General features: G+C 43.8%; 1 protein-coding gene across 11 annotated transcripts in view; it reads left to right on the plus strand.

Moving 5' to 3' along the window:
- Positions 1-382: 382 nt before the first annotated feature.
- Positions 383-13,963, plus strand: part of MAST2 (microtubule associated serine/threonine kinase 2) — a 204,901-nt gene continuing 191,320 nt past the window's right edge. For 7 of the 11 annotated variants that reach the window (XM_057548200.1, XM_057548204.1, XM_057548222.1 and 4 more), the window contains exon 1: positions 383-897. In XM_057548200.1, coding sequence (XP_057404183.1) covers positions 709-897 — 189 coding nt within the window. In that variant the 5' untranslated portion in view covers positions 383-708. The remainder of the gene's footprint in view (positions 898-13,963) is intronic. The other 4 variants (XM_057548203.1, XM_057548236.1, XM_057548248.1 and 1 more) reach the window with 1 other exon arrangement.

Raw genomic sequence — 13,963 nt, forward strand, 5'->3', positions numbered from 1 at the left:
CTCAACAAAAAGGCAGGCATTAGTGTTCTGTTTACTGGTTGTCTATTTTGTCTCCTTGCTGCTCCTGGTCCCTCTCCACCTACTTCCTTGAGGACGCTGATCAGTTGTAATTCATTTTTGGATCCCCACCACTTAGCTTGGCCAGACACACAATTTCATGAATGGATGAATGAATGAACGAATCAAGGAGCTTCCACGGCCGCAGCGGGCGCGTCGGGGCCCCGCCCGCTTCCGCTCTCCGCCCCCTCCCACCCCCACCACGCGGTGGGGCCAAGGGCGGGTCTCTCGCGACCGTTCGCTGGCGCGTGCGCGGGAGGCGGCGCGCGGCCAGAAGTGGCAGGCGGGCTCCCGGTGCGCGCGCGCGAAGGGAAGGGAGGGGCGGGGCCGGGCTACAGGCAAGCGGTTGGCGGCTGGCTGTGCAGCCGGCTGCGGCGGTGGAGGCGGCGGCGGCCGGTGGCCGGCCGAGCGTGTACCGGGTGGGAGAAGACGACGCTGCGGCGATGCTGCCGCCTCCGTAAGGAGCGCCGAGGAGGCCGCGGCTCTTGAGGCCCCAGAAAGCGCAGAGGAGCTGCTGGCTGGGGTCGGTGGCTTCGGGCGCCCGCCGGGCCATGGTGGCCGCGGGCGGTGGTTGGCGCGGTAGCGCCGCGGCCCGGGGCCGTGCGGGGCCGGGACAGTCGCTGCGCTGACGCCCAGGGCCCAGCCGCAGATATGAAGCGGAGCCGCTGCCGCGACCGACCGCAGCTGCCGCCGCCGCCGCCGGCCGCCTGCCGGGAGGATGGGGCTCAGCGGGCAGCGGAGCTGCCCCAGCCCCTGCCCTCGCGCCGGCGAGCGCCGCCCGGGAGGCAGCTACTGGAGGAGCGGGCGGGGCCCGCAGGGCCCGAAGTCAGGGAGCAGGTAGCGCTGGCCGGGGTCTCGGAGGGAAGGGATGGGGAGGAGGAGCCTGAAAGGGAGCGATGGGGGAGGGCGATCTCAGGCGGGAAGACTTGGGCTGGGGCGTTGAAGGGGTGGGGACTGAATATAGTTCGGCAGAAGAAATGGGAGGTCTGGAGAGGCAGAAAAATGGGGAGTGGAGAAGTGGATGGAAGTGATGGTCTGGGGTTGAATAGGAAATGAGGGAGTAGGGATGAAAAATGGTCCTGTGGGGCGTTTGAGGTTAGGGGTTCTGGATGGGAAGAAGGGACGCTAGAATGTGGGCTGGGAGTAAATGAAGTGCAAAGAATAGGCTTACTAAAGGGGTATGGAGGAACTATCCAGAAGGGCAAATAGTGTAAGGTAGGGACAGTCAATAATATAGTAAATGTTATCCTACTTTCTAGAGGTTTTGTTGGGTGTCATTCCTAAGCATTCTCTGATTTGGCCGTCGTTATAGTCTTGTAGGAATATGTTCCGAATCATTGTTAAAGTTTCTCTCCAGTAACGATTCATTTCACGAGAAAGCACTTTTTAAAACATGTGCTTTGGGGATGCATGTGTGTAATCCCAAACCCAGTACTGTGAACAGAGAATTCGTGGATATAGTCTCTGCCTTCTAGGAGTGTACCACTGAAAACACCTTAGTGGGAGAACACAGAAGTGTAAAAAGTTCATGGAGTTTCTGAATGGAAAGGATATGTTTATATAATTTATTAATCAAGTGTAGGTGTATTTAGAAGTAGGGGATAAAGGTCAGTTTTATCAGGGAGGAGAAGTTGTCACTAGTAGCTGTAGGAAGTTCAGTGAAAGGAGAGTATGTGGTTCTTGATCTTGTGGGAGTTACAGAAAAATGTTCTGTAGTAATGAACTCTAGTGACAGCTTCCCTTTTGCACACTCTATTCTAGACCCTAGTGACTTCATCTTTGGATCTTTGAAGAGTTCTGTTAGGTCTCCTGCCTCTTTCCTGTATGTTAAATAAGTATTTTCCTTTGACATCATTCTTTATTATACAGTTTCAGTGATGCACATGTTAGCCCTTGGACTTTTCCCTCCTTTTTTTTTTTTAATTCATTTATTTAATTTATTTATTTTTGGCTGCGTTGGGTCTTCGTTGCTGTGCGTGGGCTTTCTCTAGTTGCTGAGGGGGGGCTTCTCTTTGTTGCGGTGCGCGGGCTTCTCATTGCAATGGCTCCTCTTGTTGAGGAGCACGGGCTCTAGGCGTGGGGGCTTCAGTAGTTGTGGCACGTGGGCTCAGTAGTTGTGGTGCACGGGCATAGCTGCTCCGCGGCATGTGGGATTTTCCCAGACCAGGCCTCGAACCCGTGTCCCCTGCATCAGCAGGCAGATTCTCAACCACTGTGCCACCAGGGAAGCCCCCCTCCTTTTGTTTTTTTATCTTGTATTCTCCACCCAGTCCTGAGTAGACTGTGCCATTTCTGCCCTTGCTTTCAGGCCACTGAGCATTGTCCTCTTACTGTAATTTCCCCCTTCATCCTTGTCTTTTATATTCTCTGCAGTTCCTATTTGAAACATTTAAAAATGTACTTAAAGCCCAGATCCTTTCCTGACTCAATTTACCTGGTCTAATTGACCTTATCACATGCTTCACTAAAGAGTTCAAGGTAACTTGATTTCTCCCTCTTCTCTATCTCAGGATTTCAGTGTTCTCTCATCTTTTAAATCTCAAAGAAGGAAGTATTCATCTTTTCCAAGGCTAATCCCTCTATGTTCTTGATTTCATTCCCTCTCATCTGCTGTAGGCCCTTGTTATGTATGTTATTTTCTCTTTGTCTTATACTTCAAATAAAAACAAAACAACATGATTTCCCTGAGTTTTGTAACCTACTTAAGCTACTTTGTAATCTCATTTTTGCTTTACCAGCAACCGTCTTGAAAAATGAGTTTGTATTCACTGTCTCAGCTTCTTCACCTTGTATACATTCCTCATATTATGATTTGGCTTCTACACATAAATTCCTCCAAAGTGTTGTCTTCAAGGTCACCAGTAACTTTGTGTGTTTGTTTATTTACTTTTTAATTGAGATGTGACTTATCTACAGTGTGCAAATCAAAGGTTCGTTCAGCCCATGAATTTTTACAGAATGAATACACCTATGTGACCACTCCTCAGATCAGGATGTAGAACATTTCGAGTACCCTAGAGTGTTCCTTTGTGCTTTCTCCCAGGTATTACCCTTCTCCAGAGGTAACCACTCTCCCAAACTCTATCACCATGGATTAGTTTTGCCTCTTCTGAACTTCATGTAAATGGAATCGTACAGTTTGTACTCTTTTGTGACTAGATTCTTTCATTCAAATTATGTCTGTGAGATTCATCTATGTTGTTGCTTTTAGAAAAAGCTTGTTCTTTTTCATTGCTGTGTAATTTTCCATTGTGTGATTATACCATGATGGATACTAAAACATTTCCTTTTTTTTTTTTTTAAATAAATTTATTTATTTATTTATTTATTTTTGGCTATGTTGGGTCTTCGTTTCTTTTTTTTTTTTTTTTTTTTAAAGGATTTTCTTATTTATTTATTTATTTATTTATTTATTTTTGGCTGTGTTGGGTCTTCGGTTCGTGCGAGGGCTTTCTCCAGTTGCGGCAAGCGGGGGCCACTCTTCATCGCGGTGCGGGGACCGCTCTTCATCGCGGTGCGCGGGCCTTTCTCTATCGCGGCCCCTCCCGTCGCGGGGCACAGGCTCCAGACGCGCAGGCTCAGCAATTGTGGCTCACGGGCCCAGCTGCTCCGCGGCATGTGGGATCTTCCCAGACCAGGGCTCGAACCCGTGTCCCCTGCATTAGCAGGCAGATTCTCAACCACTGCGCCACCAGGGAAGCCCGGGTCTTCGTTTCTGAGCGAGGGCTTTCTCCAGTTGCGGCGAGCGGGGCCCACTCTTCATCGCGGTGCACGGGCCTCTCACTGTCGCGGCCTCTCTCGTTGCGGAGCACAGGCTCCAGACGCGCAGGCTCAGTAGCTGTGGCTCACGGGCCCAGTTGCTCCGCGGCATGTGGGATCTTCCCAGACCAGGGCTCGAACCCGTGTCCCCTGCACCGGCAGGCAGACTCTCAACCACTGCGCCACCAGGGAAGCCCTCCTTTTTTTTTTAATTAAAAAATAATGTGTGTTGGGGCTTCCCTGGTGGTGCAGTGGTTAAGAATCACCTGCCAATGCAGGGGACACAGGTTTGAGACCTGGTCTGGGAAGATTCCACATACCGTGGAGCAACTAAGCCCGTGTGCCACAACTACTGAATCCCGTGCGCCTAGAGCCCATGCTCCGCAACAAGAGAAGCCACCGCAATGAGAAGCCTGCACACCGCAAGGAAGAGTAGACCCCGCTTGCCGCAACTAGAGAAAGCCCGTGCAGCCAAAAATTAAAAAAAAAAAAAAAAAAGTATGGCCATTTGTGAAAAGTTTTCATTGTGATTTACACAGAGAGATGCAGCAGTCCCAGGGACCTTTAAATGATTAAATATGATAGCCTTCCCCCATTCCTCATCCTCTCTGACCTCTGTGAACTATTTGTCACTCTTGACCATGTGTTCCTTCTTTTTTTTTGTTTTTTTGTTTTTTTTTTCTCTTTATTAGGTGCATTCAAGTGTACAATACAATTGTTAAACATTTCTGGTGAAATAAACGTTGGTTATTTTATAGTGAGCTTTTATACTCCAATTATGCGTTTTTAAAGTGGCTTTTATCTGATATTAGTACGACTACCTCAGCTTTCTTTTTTTTTTTTTTTTTTTTTTTATCCATGGTATCCCATATTTATTATTATTTTTTTTTATTTTTTTATAGCTACTTTATTTATTTATTTATTTATTTTTGGCTGTGTTGGGTCTTCGGTTCGTGCGAGGGCTTTCTCTGGTTACGGCAAGTGGGGGCCACTCTTCATCGCGGTGTGGGGACCGCTCTTCATCGCGGTGCGCGGGCCTTTCACTATCGCGGCCCCTCCCGTTGCGGGACACAGGCTCCAGACGCGCAGGCTCAGTAGTTGTGGCTCACGGGCCCAGCTGCTCCGTGGCATGTGGGATCTTCCCAGACCAGGGCTCGAACCCGTGTCCCCTGCATTAGCAGGCAGATTCTCAACCACTGCGCCACCAGGGAAGCCCCCTCAGCTTTCTTTTGATTAATTTTTGCATGTGTTCCTTCTTGATATATTCTTCTCTTTTGTCATAATGTCCATTCTACTCTTGTTACTCTGACTGCTTCTTGGGTGTCTTATACTGTTTTCTATCTCTGTCCCCAATATGTTCCTTGAGGATATGTCCTCTGTCCTTAGCTTTTTTCTTTTTGGCCACACTGTGCAGCTTGGGGGATCTTAGTTCCCCCACTAGGGATTGAACCCGGACCCCCACAGTGAAAGCACCAAGTCCTAACCACCGGACTGCCAGGGAATTCCCAGCTTTTTTCTTAATTGTACTTTGTTTTTTAGCAGGCTTACCCTATTTGTGGCACGTGCTTAGGATGTATAATAGGGTCTGTAGTTCTCTTTGTTCATAGTATTGTGTCACAGAACCTCCTTGTAGAGTGATCTGAGTCTCTAGGCCTGACCTCTTTCCTTAGCTCTACATTTCCATTTCTGGGCTTAATATTTCCACATTAGACTCTCGGCATTTGTGATCTTAACAGTTGTGATTTTCATAAACTGATAGTGTCCTTGAAAGTCCATAACTAGAAATTATTTGATGTTAAAAAGTTAAAAATTTCGGTTTCGTGTGTTATGAGGCTGGATGGATTATTGCATTCATTCAGGGAATAAGACCCTAGCTGATCACCAGGCATCTACCTTTCACAAATGACTTTGTTCTCCGTTTCTCATGATATAGAATAATGCTTGTTATATGTTATACCATGCTGGTATTTAGGAATAATTTCTGAACAGGATGCAGAACTTGGATCTCTAGCTCAGTGGCTTACTGTATCATTGAAATAGAATCCATTATTTCTCCTTTGAAATGTGGTCTCCCCGTGTCTTTCCTTTTTCTTGTCATCAACTTGAAATTATATCCATGGTCTTCGACTTTTCCCTCTCCCTTGACCCCCTTATCCAGATTCTGCTGATTCTGTCTTCATAACATCTTTCGAATCTTTGTTCTCACTGTCATCACCTTAATTCAGCATTTATAAACTTTTGTCTTGGTTGTTGTAATATCTTAACTGCATTTACTCTGTTTTTAGTCTTTTAACCTCTGATTTATTCTGCATTCTAATTAAAAAAAGATTGGAACTCCTTGCCTACTTGAGTTCCAGTGATAGATAAGTATTTGTTAAATGATCATTTTATTGCTTTATCTTCAGAAACTTTCATTAGCTTCTTGATACCATAGAATAAAGTTTGAAGACCTTGGCATTCAAGGTCTACTTGATACTTATCACTTTTTATTAGAATCAGAGTTAGAGGCCCCTTCTCTTGGTTCCTAAGACTTTGCTTTGTCTCCATTGTAGCATACATTATTGAAATAGTTTCTCTCTCTCATAAGTAAGTTCTTTGAGGCCCAGACTCTTTCATTTACCTAGGGCCTAGTATGGTATTTGAAACATAGTTATTAGTCTGAATATTTATTAGAAACATAGATATGTGTGCTGGCACTTGAAACATGTATTTCCTCAGCAATATTCTGGTTGGCTGTCAGTCTCTCATCAGAGAAAAAACTCCTCAGAGGCTGTCTTATTCATCATTATACCAGCCTTTAGTGTTTTAACTGGTACGTAATGGGCATTCAGTAAATATTTGTTTACTGCTTAGGCATTTTCATATGTATATATATTTTTAAAATTTATTTATTTAATTTATTTATTTTTGGCTGTGTTGGGTCTTCGTTGCTGCGTGTGGGCTTTCTCTAGTTGCAGCAAGCGGGGGCTACTCTTCGTTGCAGTGCACGTGCTTCTCATTGTGGTGGCTTCTCTTGTTGTAGAACATGGGCTCTAGGCGCATGGGCTTCAGTGGTTGTGGCACACAGGCTCAGTAGTTGTGGCTTGCGGGCTCTAGAACTCAGGCTGAGTAGTTGTGGTGCGTGGGCTTAGTTGCTCCATGGCATGTGGGATCTTCCCGGACCAGGGATCGAACCTGTGTCCCCTGCATTGGCAGGCGGATTCTTAACCACTGTGCCACCAGGGAAGTCCCCATATATTTATTTTAATTAATCATCCATCTGAAAAGCTCTTTCTTCTCTGTCTTTGTCCATTAAAATTCTACTCAAGCTTCCAGGCCTAACTCATGCCACAGAAACTGTTCTGTGAAGTTGTTTTCCATGATGGGGCTGTAGTAAATAGAACTTCTATCCTTCTGTGTTCATTTTGTATTATTTCGTATCTGCTTTTAAGTTGTAAATTATTGAGGGTAGGAACTATATCATCATTTTATCTATCATAATGCATAGTCAAGGGCTTTGTCACAATAGGTGTTAAGTAATTATTTGTTGACTGAATGAATTACTTGTGGACTGAATGAATAGAAAAAGATTCAGATATTTTGAATTTTGAATTCTCTTGGCACCATTAAGGAATTTTCAAAATTATTTTCATGGAAATCAGTATCTTCTCTTTATTCTGCACTATAATGTTAGTATATGGGCAAAAGCATGGGGCAGAAAACATACAGAGGGGAAGCTGCATATATTGTGTAGGGAACTGTAATCAATTTAGTATTGTTGGAAGTTGAACTTGAAGCCATAGATGATGAGTTAAGAGACTAAAGGAGCCTAGATTGTAGACGGTCTTTAGTATTATGTAAAAAGATAGTAAGTAGGGAAGCAGGGTGGTCTTTCTTGTTTTTTAGCTGGATTACTCTGGCAGCTGTGTGAAGGATACAATGTAGGACATGGTGATTGAGACATGGGCATTTGAGAATTTTTCTGAGTTTTCAATACAGAATATCTATTTATTTATTTAGTTAGTTAAGCTGTGCTGGGTCTTAGTTGGGGCACGCGGGATATTTAGTTGCAGCATGTGGGCTCTTAGTTGCTGCACACGGGCTTCTTAGTTGCCGCACGCGAGCTTCTTAGTTGCCACACGTGGGCTTCTTAGTTGCGGCATGTGGACTCTTAGTTGTGGCATGCGGACGCTTATTGTGGTGTGCATGTGGAATCTGGTTCCCTGACCAGGGATCGAACCTGGGCTCCCTGCATTGGGAGCGTGGAGTCTTATTCACTGGACCACCAGGGAAGTCCCTCAATACAGAATGTTTATTAGCCCTCCCTCCCCTCTTGTCCAGAAGTAATATGAATAAGGGCCAGCTCCTGAAAACCTGTTACCTTTGGAAAATTTGATTTCGTCAGAGGTACTGGGAGCAGAGAGCCTGGGATGGTAGAAGCAGGTTGGACAGTGTTTCCTGATGAGGGTAGGACACATCTGCCTCCAGATTTTTCCCATCTTTGTTTTACTGGATGCCCTTAGCCTAAGATCAACCTAAAAGCTTTTTCCACCCCAGTTATTCATGGTGACCTATGATCAGGACTGTGAGAGGCAGCTTAATATTGCAATCATTATGCCTCCTTTATTGCTGATCTTAGCTGCTTATGATTCTCTGCTAAATTTGCCACCTAGCTTTGTACTTTCTTGATAAAATCCCTATGGTACCTTGGTAATTATTACTTTTTATCAGCAGGTATTGGTTGTTTTTCTTCATTATATACATACTTGGGGTTCCAAAGAGTTTTGAAAACCGGGTTGTTGGGTCAAGGGCTAGCCCTGGGGGAAGAGGAAAAAGTCCTCAAGGGAGAGCAGAGACTAGACGGTATTGGCAGTAAGGACTTACACAAAATGCATTGTTAGTCAGACATAGTTGACCACCTTTTTGTTGTACCTCATTGTTAACTCCCAAACTCTTTTCTCTTCTCTGCACTACAGCCATGTGTACAGTGGAAGTACAGAAAATAATTGATGGGGAAAATTGACATCAACCTGAGCCTCTTACTTGCATATTCATTAGGTACTTTTCATCTTTACCAAGAATTGTTCCGCCTCTAAAATCTTAGTTTTGAGCTTGCCAGACTCTGACCTTCACATCATCTTCTGTTTCTCTAGCTCACATTCATTTTAGGATTTCCTCTCCCAAAATTGTTCAAACTCTTTGGAACCTCTGGTCTGTTGATTTTTTAAAAAAAATAAATTTATTTATTTATTTATTTATGGCTGCATTGGGTCTTCGTTGCTGCATGCGGGCTTTCTCTAGTTGCAGCGAGCAGGGGCTACTCTTCACTGCGGTGCACGGGTTTCTCTTTGCGGTGGCTTCTCTTGTTGCGGAGTATGGGTTCTAGGTGGGCTTCAGTAGTTGTGGCATGGGGGCTCGGTCGTTGTGGCTTGTGCGCTCTAGCGCGCAGGCTCAGTAGTTGTGGCGCATGGGCTTAGTTGCTCCGTGGCACGTGGGATCTTCCCAGACCAGGGCTCGAACCCGTGTCCCCTGCATTGGCAGGCGGATTCTTAACCACTGAGCCAGCAGGGAAGTCCAAAGTACCTTTTCATTGTCAGTCACCTCATGCCTCTACTTTCCTCCTTGTCCAACTTAACATTTCATGGGCTATCATAATTACTCCTATGCGTGTACCTTCAGTACCTTCTATCATACCTGCTTGAGAAAATTCCAGCCATGATTAAACCAACTCTGCCTATTCTGCACTTGTGTCTAGGCAGCTGAATGTGGCTGGAGAAAAACACAACGATGCTGACATCTAAATTTGTGATCATGAACCTAAGGAGTCTTTCAGCAATGACAGTCAATCCTATGACATTCCATAGTCCGTTCACTTTTTTTTTGGCAGTGCCACACGGCTTGTGGGATCTTAGTTCCCAGACCAGGGATTGAACCCAGGCCCTCAGCAGTGAGAGCACGGATTCTTAACCACTGGACCACCAGGGAATTCCCTCCATTCACTCTTAAATGATAGTTTAATCGTTCTCCTCAAACTTCTAGCATTCTATTTGTCCTCTTTACTCTCAGTTGATGTCCTTGCTTCCTGTTTCACTGAAGAAAAAACAAAGATAATCCTACAAGCTCCCATTACAAGTCACCCAACCTACCTATATCTGTACCCGCATTCTTTTCCCTCTCTCTTATTGCTATGGATAATCTGTTCCTCTTCCCATCTAAGGCCAACCCCTACATCTAAATAAGAGTTTTATTCTTGGAATTATTCTTTCCTACTCCTGAATCATTAATTTTTTTTTTCTGTTGATGATTATCATCAACATACAAGCATGCTACAATATTTTCCATCTTGAAAAAACTTCATTAACCCTGCATTCCCCCTCATTCATTCATCCTTGGATTCAACAAGTTTTTTTTGTTCTGTTTTTGTTTTTTTTTTTTAATTTTTTGGTTACTGTTGGGATTATAGAAGTGAAAAAGACAGATGAGAAACCCTGCTTTCAAAGTTTCTATTCTAGTAGAGGGAATCAGATAATAAAAGAATAAGTAAAATATGTAGTATGCTATACGGTGATAAATACTACGAAGACAATAAAGCAGGGAAGGGGGATATAGAGTGATGGGGGATTTTATGGCTTAAATAGCATTATCAGGAAAGGCATCTCTTTGGAATGAGATGTTTGAGTAAAGACCTGAAGAATGTAAGAGATTGAGGCATTTAGATTATGTGGGGGGAAGAGTATACTTGGTAGAGGGAATAGGAAGCACCTTGGGGTAGAAGCATACCTCCAGCTCTAAAATTTGTGTTTGAGGAACACCAAGGAAGCCAAGTGTGCCTGGAGTAGAGTGAGTAAGAGGAGGAGTAGTAGGTGAACTCAGAGGGGAAAGGTGGGGAGAGGAGGGCTGAATTGTGGAGAGTTTCAGATTGGTAAGGGTCTTACAGGCAGCTCTGAGGATTTTGACTTTCATGTTGAACGAGATGAGAAACCATTGGAGAGTTTTGAGCATAAGAATCACGTGATCTAACATTCATTTTAATCCCACTTATTTGGCTACTTTAGTGAGCATTGACTAAATGGGTATGTGGAACCAGTTAAGAGGCTCTTGCAGTTATTCAGGCAAAAGAGCAAGGGATACGAAATAATTGTGAGTAGGAGAGTGCTCCTCTTTATAACAAAACTACTTGAAAGAGTTGTCTATATCTTCTTTCATTTCCTCTCCTCTTGAACCCATTCCAGTCAAGTCAGGCTTTAGCCTCCCGTCATTCCACTGAAACACTTATGTCAAGGTCATCATTGGTCAAACCCAGTGGCCAGTTTTCAGTCTTCATCTCACTCAACCTGTTGCTTTTGACATGGTTGATCATTCCATCATTTGGCTTCTGGGACCATGCTGTCTTGGTTTTCTTCCAATCTCACTGGTGCTTGGGAGGGTTCAGTATTTAATCTGCTTTTGCAGTCTATTCTCTCTCCTGATGTAATCTCATCAGATTGTATTACTTTACATTCCATCTCTGTGCTGCTGATTCCCACATTTACTTCTCTAGTCTTGACCTTTCTTTTGAGCTCTCCTGTTTTCAGTTGTGTATGTAACATTTCTATTTGGGTAGCTAATAGACCTTTCAAACTTAATGGGTCCAAAGCTGAACCCTGTTTTTCACTTCCCATTCCACTTCTTCCCCAGTCTTTCCCATGTCAATAAATGGCACTATCATTCACTCATTTACTTAGAGCAAAACATGGAAGTTGTTTTTGATTCTTTTCTTAACCTCATATTCCACATTCAGCCCATCAGTTCTGGTTGGTGCTACATTCAAATTGCATGAGACTTTTCCCCACTAACTCCATCACTACCCTAATCTTAGCCTCTATCATCTTTCATCTGGATTACTATAAAAGTCTCCAAACCTGTCTTCCTGATTCTTTTCTTTTACCTCCTCTCCCCTCCGCCCCCATGAGAATTTGCACACAGCAAGATCGATATCATCCTGTAAAAGCTAAAATCAAAGTTTGTTACCATCCCCTACTCAAAAGTGGCTTTCCATCACAGTTGATCAAAATGGAAGGTGCTTGCTTTGTACTTAAGAGTCTACATGATCTGCCTCTTGGCCTTCTCTAACCTCATTTCCTCCTACTCCTCTTGTTACTGAGCTCTGTTCACACTGGCTGCCTTGATGGTCTCCAAATATATTAAGCATGCTCCTGCATGAGGACATTTTAAAAATTATTATTTGAGGACTTCTATACTTGGTAGTTTTCTCTACCTGAGGTGTTCTTTTTCTGGATATATTTATATGACTGGCTTCCTCGTTTCATTTAGGTCTTTGTTCAGATAGAGGCCTTCCTTGACCAGCTTTTTTATTATTTTTATTTTTATTTTAAAAATAAATTTGTTTATTTTACTTATTTTTGGCTGCGTTGGGTCTTCATTGCTGCATGCAGGCTTTCTCTAGTTGCGGCAAGCGGGGGCTACTCTTCGTGGCGGTGTGTGGGCTTCTCATTGTGGTGGCTTCTCTTGTTGCAGAGCGCGGGCTCTAGGCGAGCGGGCTCAGTAGTTGTGGCGCACAGACTTAGTTGCTCCGTGGCATGTGGGATCTTCCTGGACCAGGACTTGAACCCGTTTCCCCTGCATTGGCAGGCGGATTCTTTTTTTTTAAATTTTATTTATTTATTTATTTATGGCTGTGTTGGGTCTTCGTTTCTGTGCGAGGGCTTTCTCCAGTTGCGGCAAGCGGGGGCCACTCTTCATCGCAGTGCGCGGGCCTCTCACTATCGCGGCCTCTCTTGTTGCGGAGCACAGGCTCCAGACGCGCAGGCTCAGCAATTGTGGCTCACGGGCCCAGTCGCTCTGCGGCATGTGGGATCTTCCCAGACCAGGGCTCGAACCCGTGTCCCCTGCATTGGCAGGCAGATTCTCAACCACTGCACCACCAGGGAAGCCCCGGCAGGCGGATTCTTAACCACTGCGCCCCCAGGGAAGCCTGACCAGCCTTTTTAAAGTAGCACTCTTAGTCATTCCCTTCCCCTCTTTTTATTCATGTCCTTTATTCACCTGTTACTGTCACATATTTGTTATTTATTGTCATTCTCACACATTAGAATATATGGTTCATGAGGGTAGGAATTTGGGTTGGTTTTTCCTTACTGCTGTATCTCCAGCTTCTAGAATTGTATATAGGAGGTACTAAATAAATATTTCTTGAGTGAATGTATAGTGATTAAGTCATTCTCTGACCTCAGATTCCAGCTCTATGACTGATGCAAGTTACTTAAGTTCTTTAAGCCTTACTTATCCCATATATATGTAATGGACATACTATCATTACCAATTTCATAGGGTTATTGTTAGGATTTAATAAATTAATCCACGTAAAACACTTATTACAAAGCCTGATACCAGTGAGTGCTCAATAATGGTTAATTATTATATTTTTAGGGTAAGTGCATAGAATGTGTGAATATAGAGTTCATATTTTTCTGTGTTCTCATCTGGTTTTATAAAGAAATATAAGAAAAAGGTATGTCTTGACCTTTGATTTGTTGGTGTTATTGAACTCTTCTTTTACTTTGTTCAGCTTGAAAAGATGGCTTTAATTTGTGCGTTTTTCCCTTTAGGGAAACTTTTATGGATTTCTTTCTTAAGTAACTGGCTTAGAAGATATTATAGTCTCCCTAGATTTTAGAACATAATTAAGAGCAAATTCAGGCCAAGGAAACCGCATTTTAAAATTCTGTAATATCGTTTTAGTTGTACCAAGTTTAATGTAACAAAATACTTTCTAAGAGTGAACCTGGGTAGCAGATGCACAAATCCTTTAACCTTTAATTTGTTGGGAGGTTAACAAGCCACATAGTTTCTCTGCCTGTATTTCAGCAAAGCAGAGGTAATATAGTACTGTCTGGCCTTCTAATTTTCATGACTATTTGAGATCTTCAAGAATATTTTAAAGACAAAAGAGTTTAAAAATAGTTGGCATTGGGAATTCCCTGACATTCCAGTGGTTAGGACTCTGTGCTTTCACTGCCACGGGCCCAGTTTCAATCCCTGGTTCGGGAACTAAGATCCTGCAAGGTGCGCGGTACAGCCAAAAAAAAAAAAAAAGTTGGTATTAATTTTTTAAAAGTCCTTAAGTTGTTTCAAAAGGGTGTTACCAAGATGATTTTTTTTTTAGGTG

This window comes from Balaenoptera acutorostrata, chromosome 1 (assembly GCF_949987535.1).
Source record: "Balaenoptera acutorostrata chromosome 1, mBalAcu1.1, whole genome shotgun sequence".
Taxonomy (NCBI): Eukaryota; Metazoa; Chordata; class Mammalia; order Artiodactyla; family Balaenopteridae; genus Balaenoptera; species Balaenoptera acutorostrata.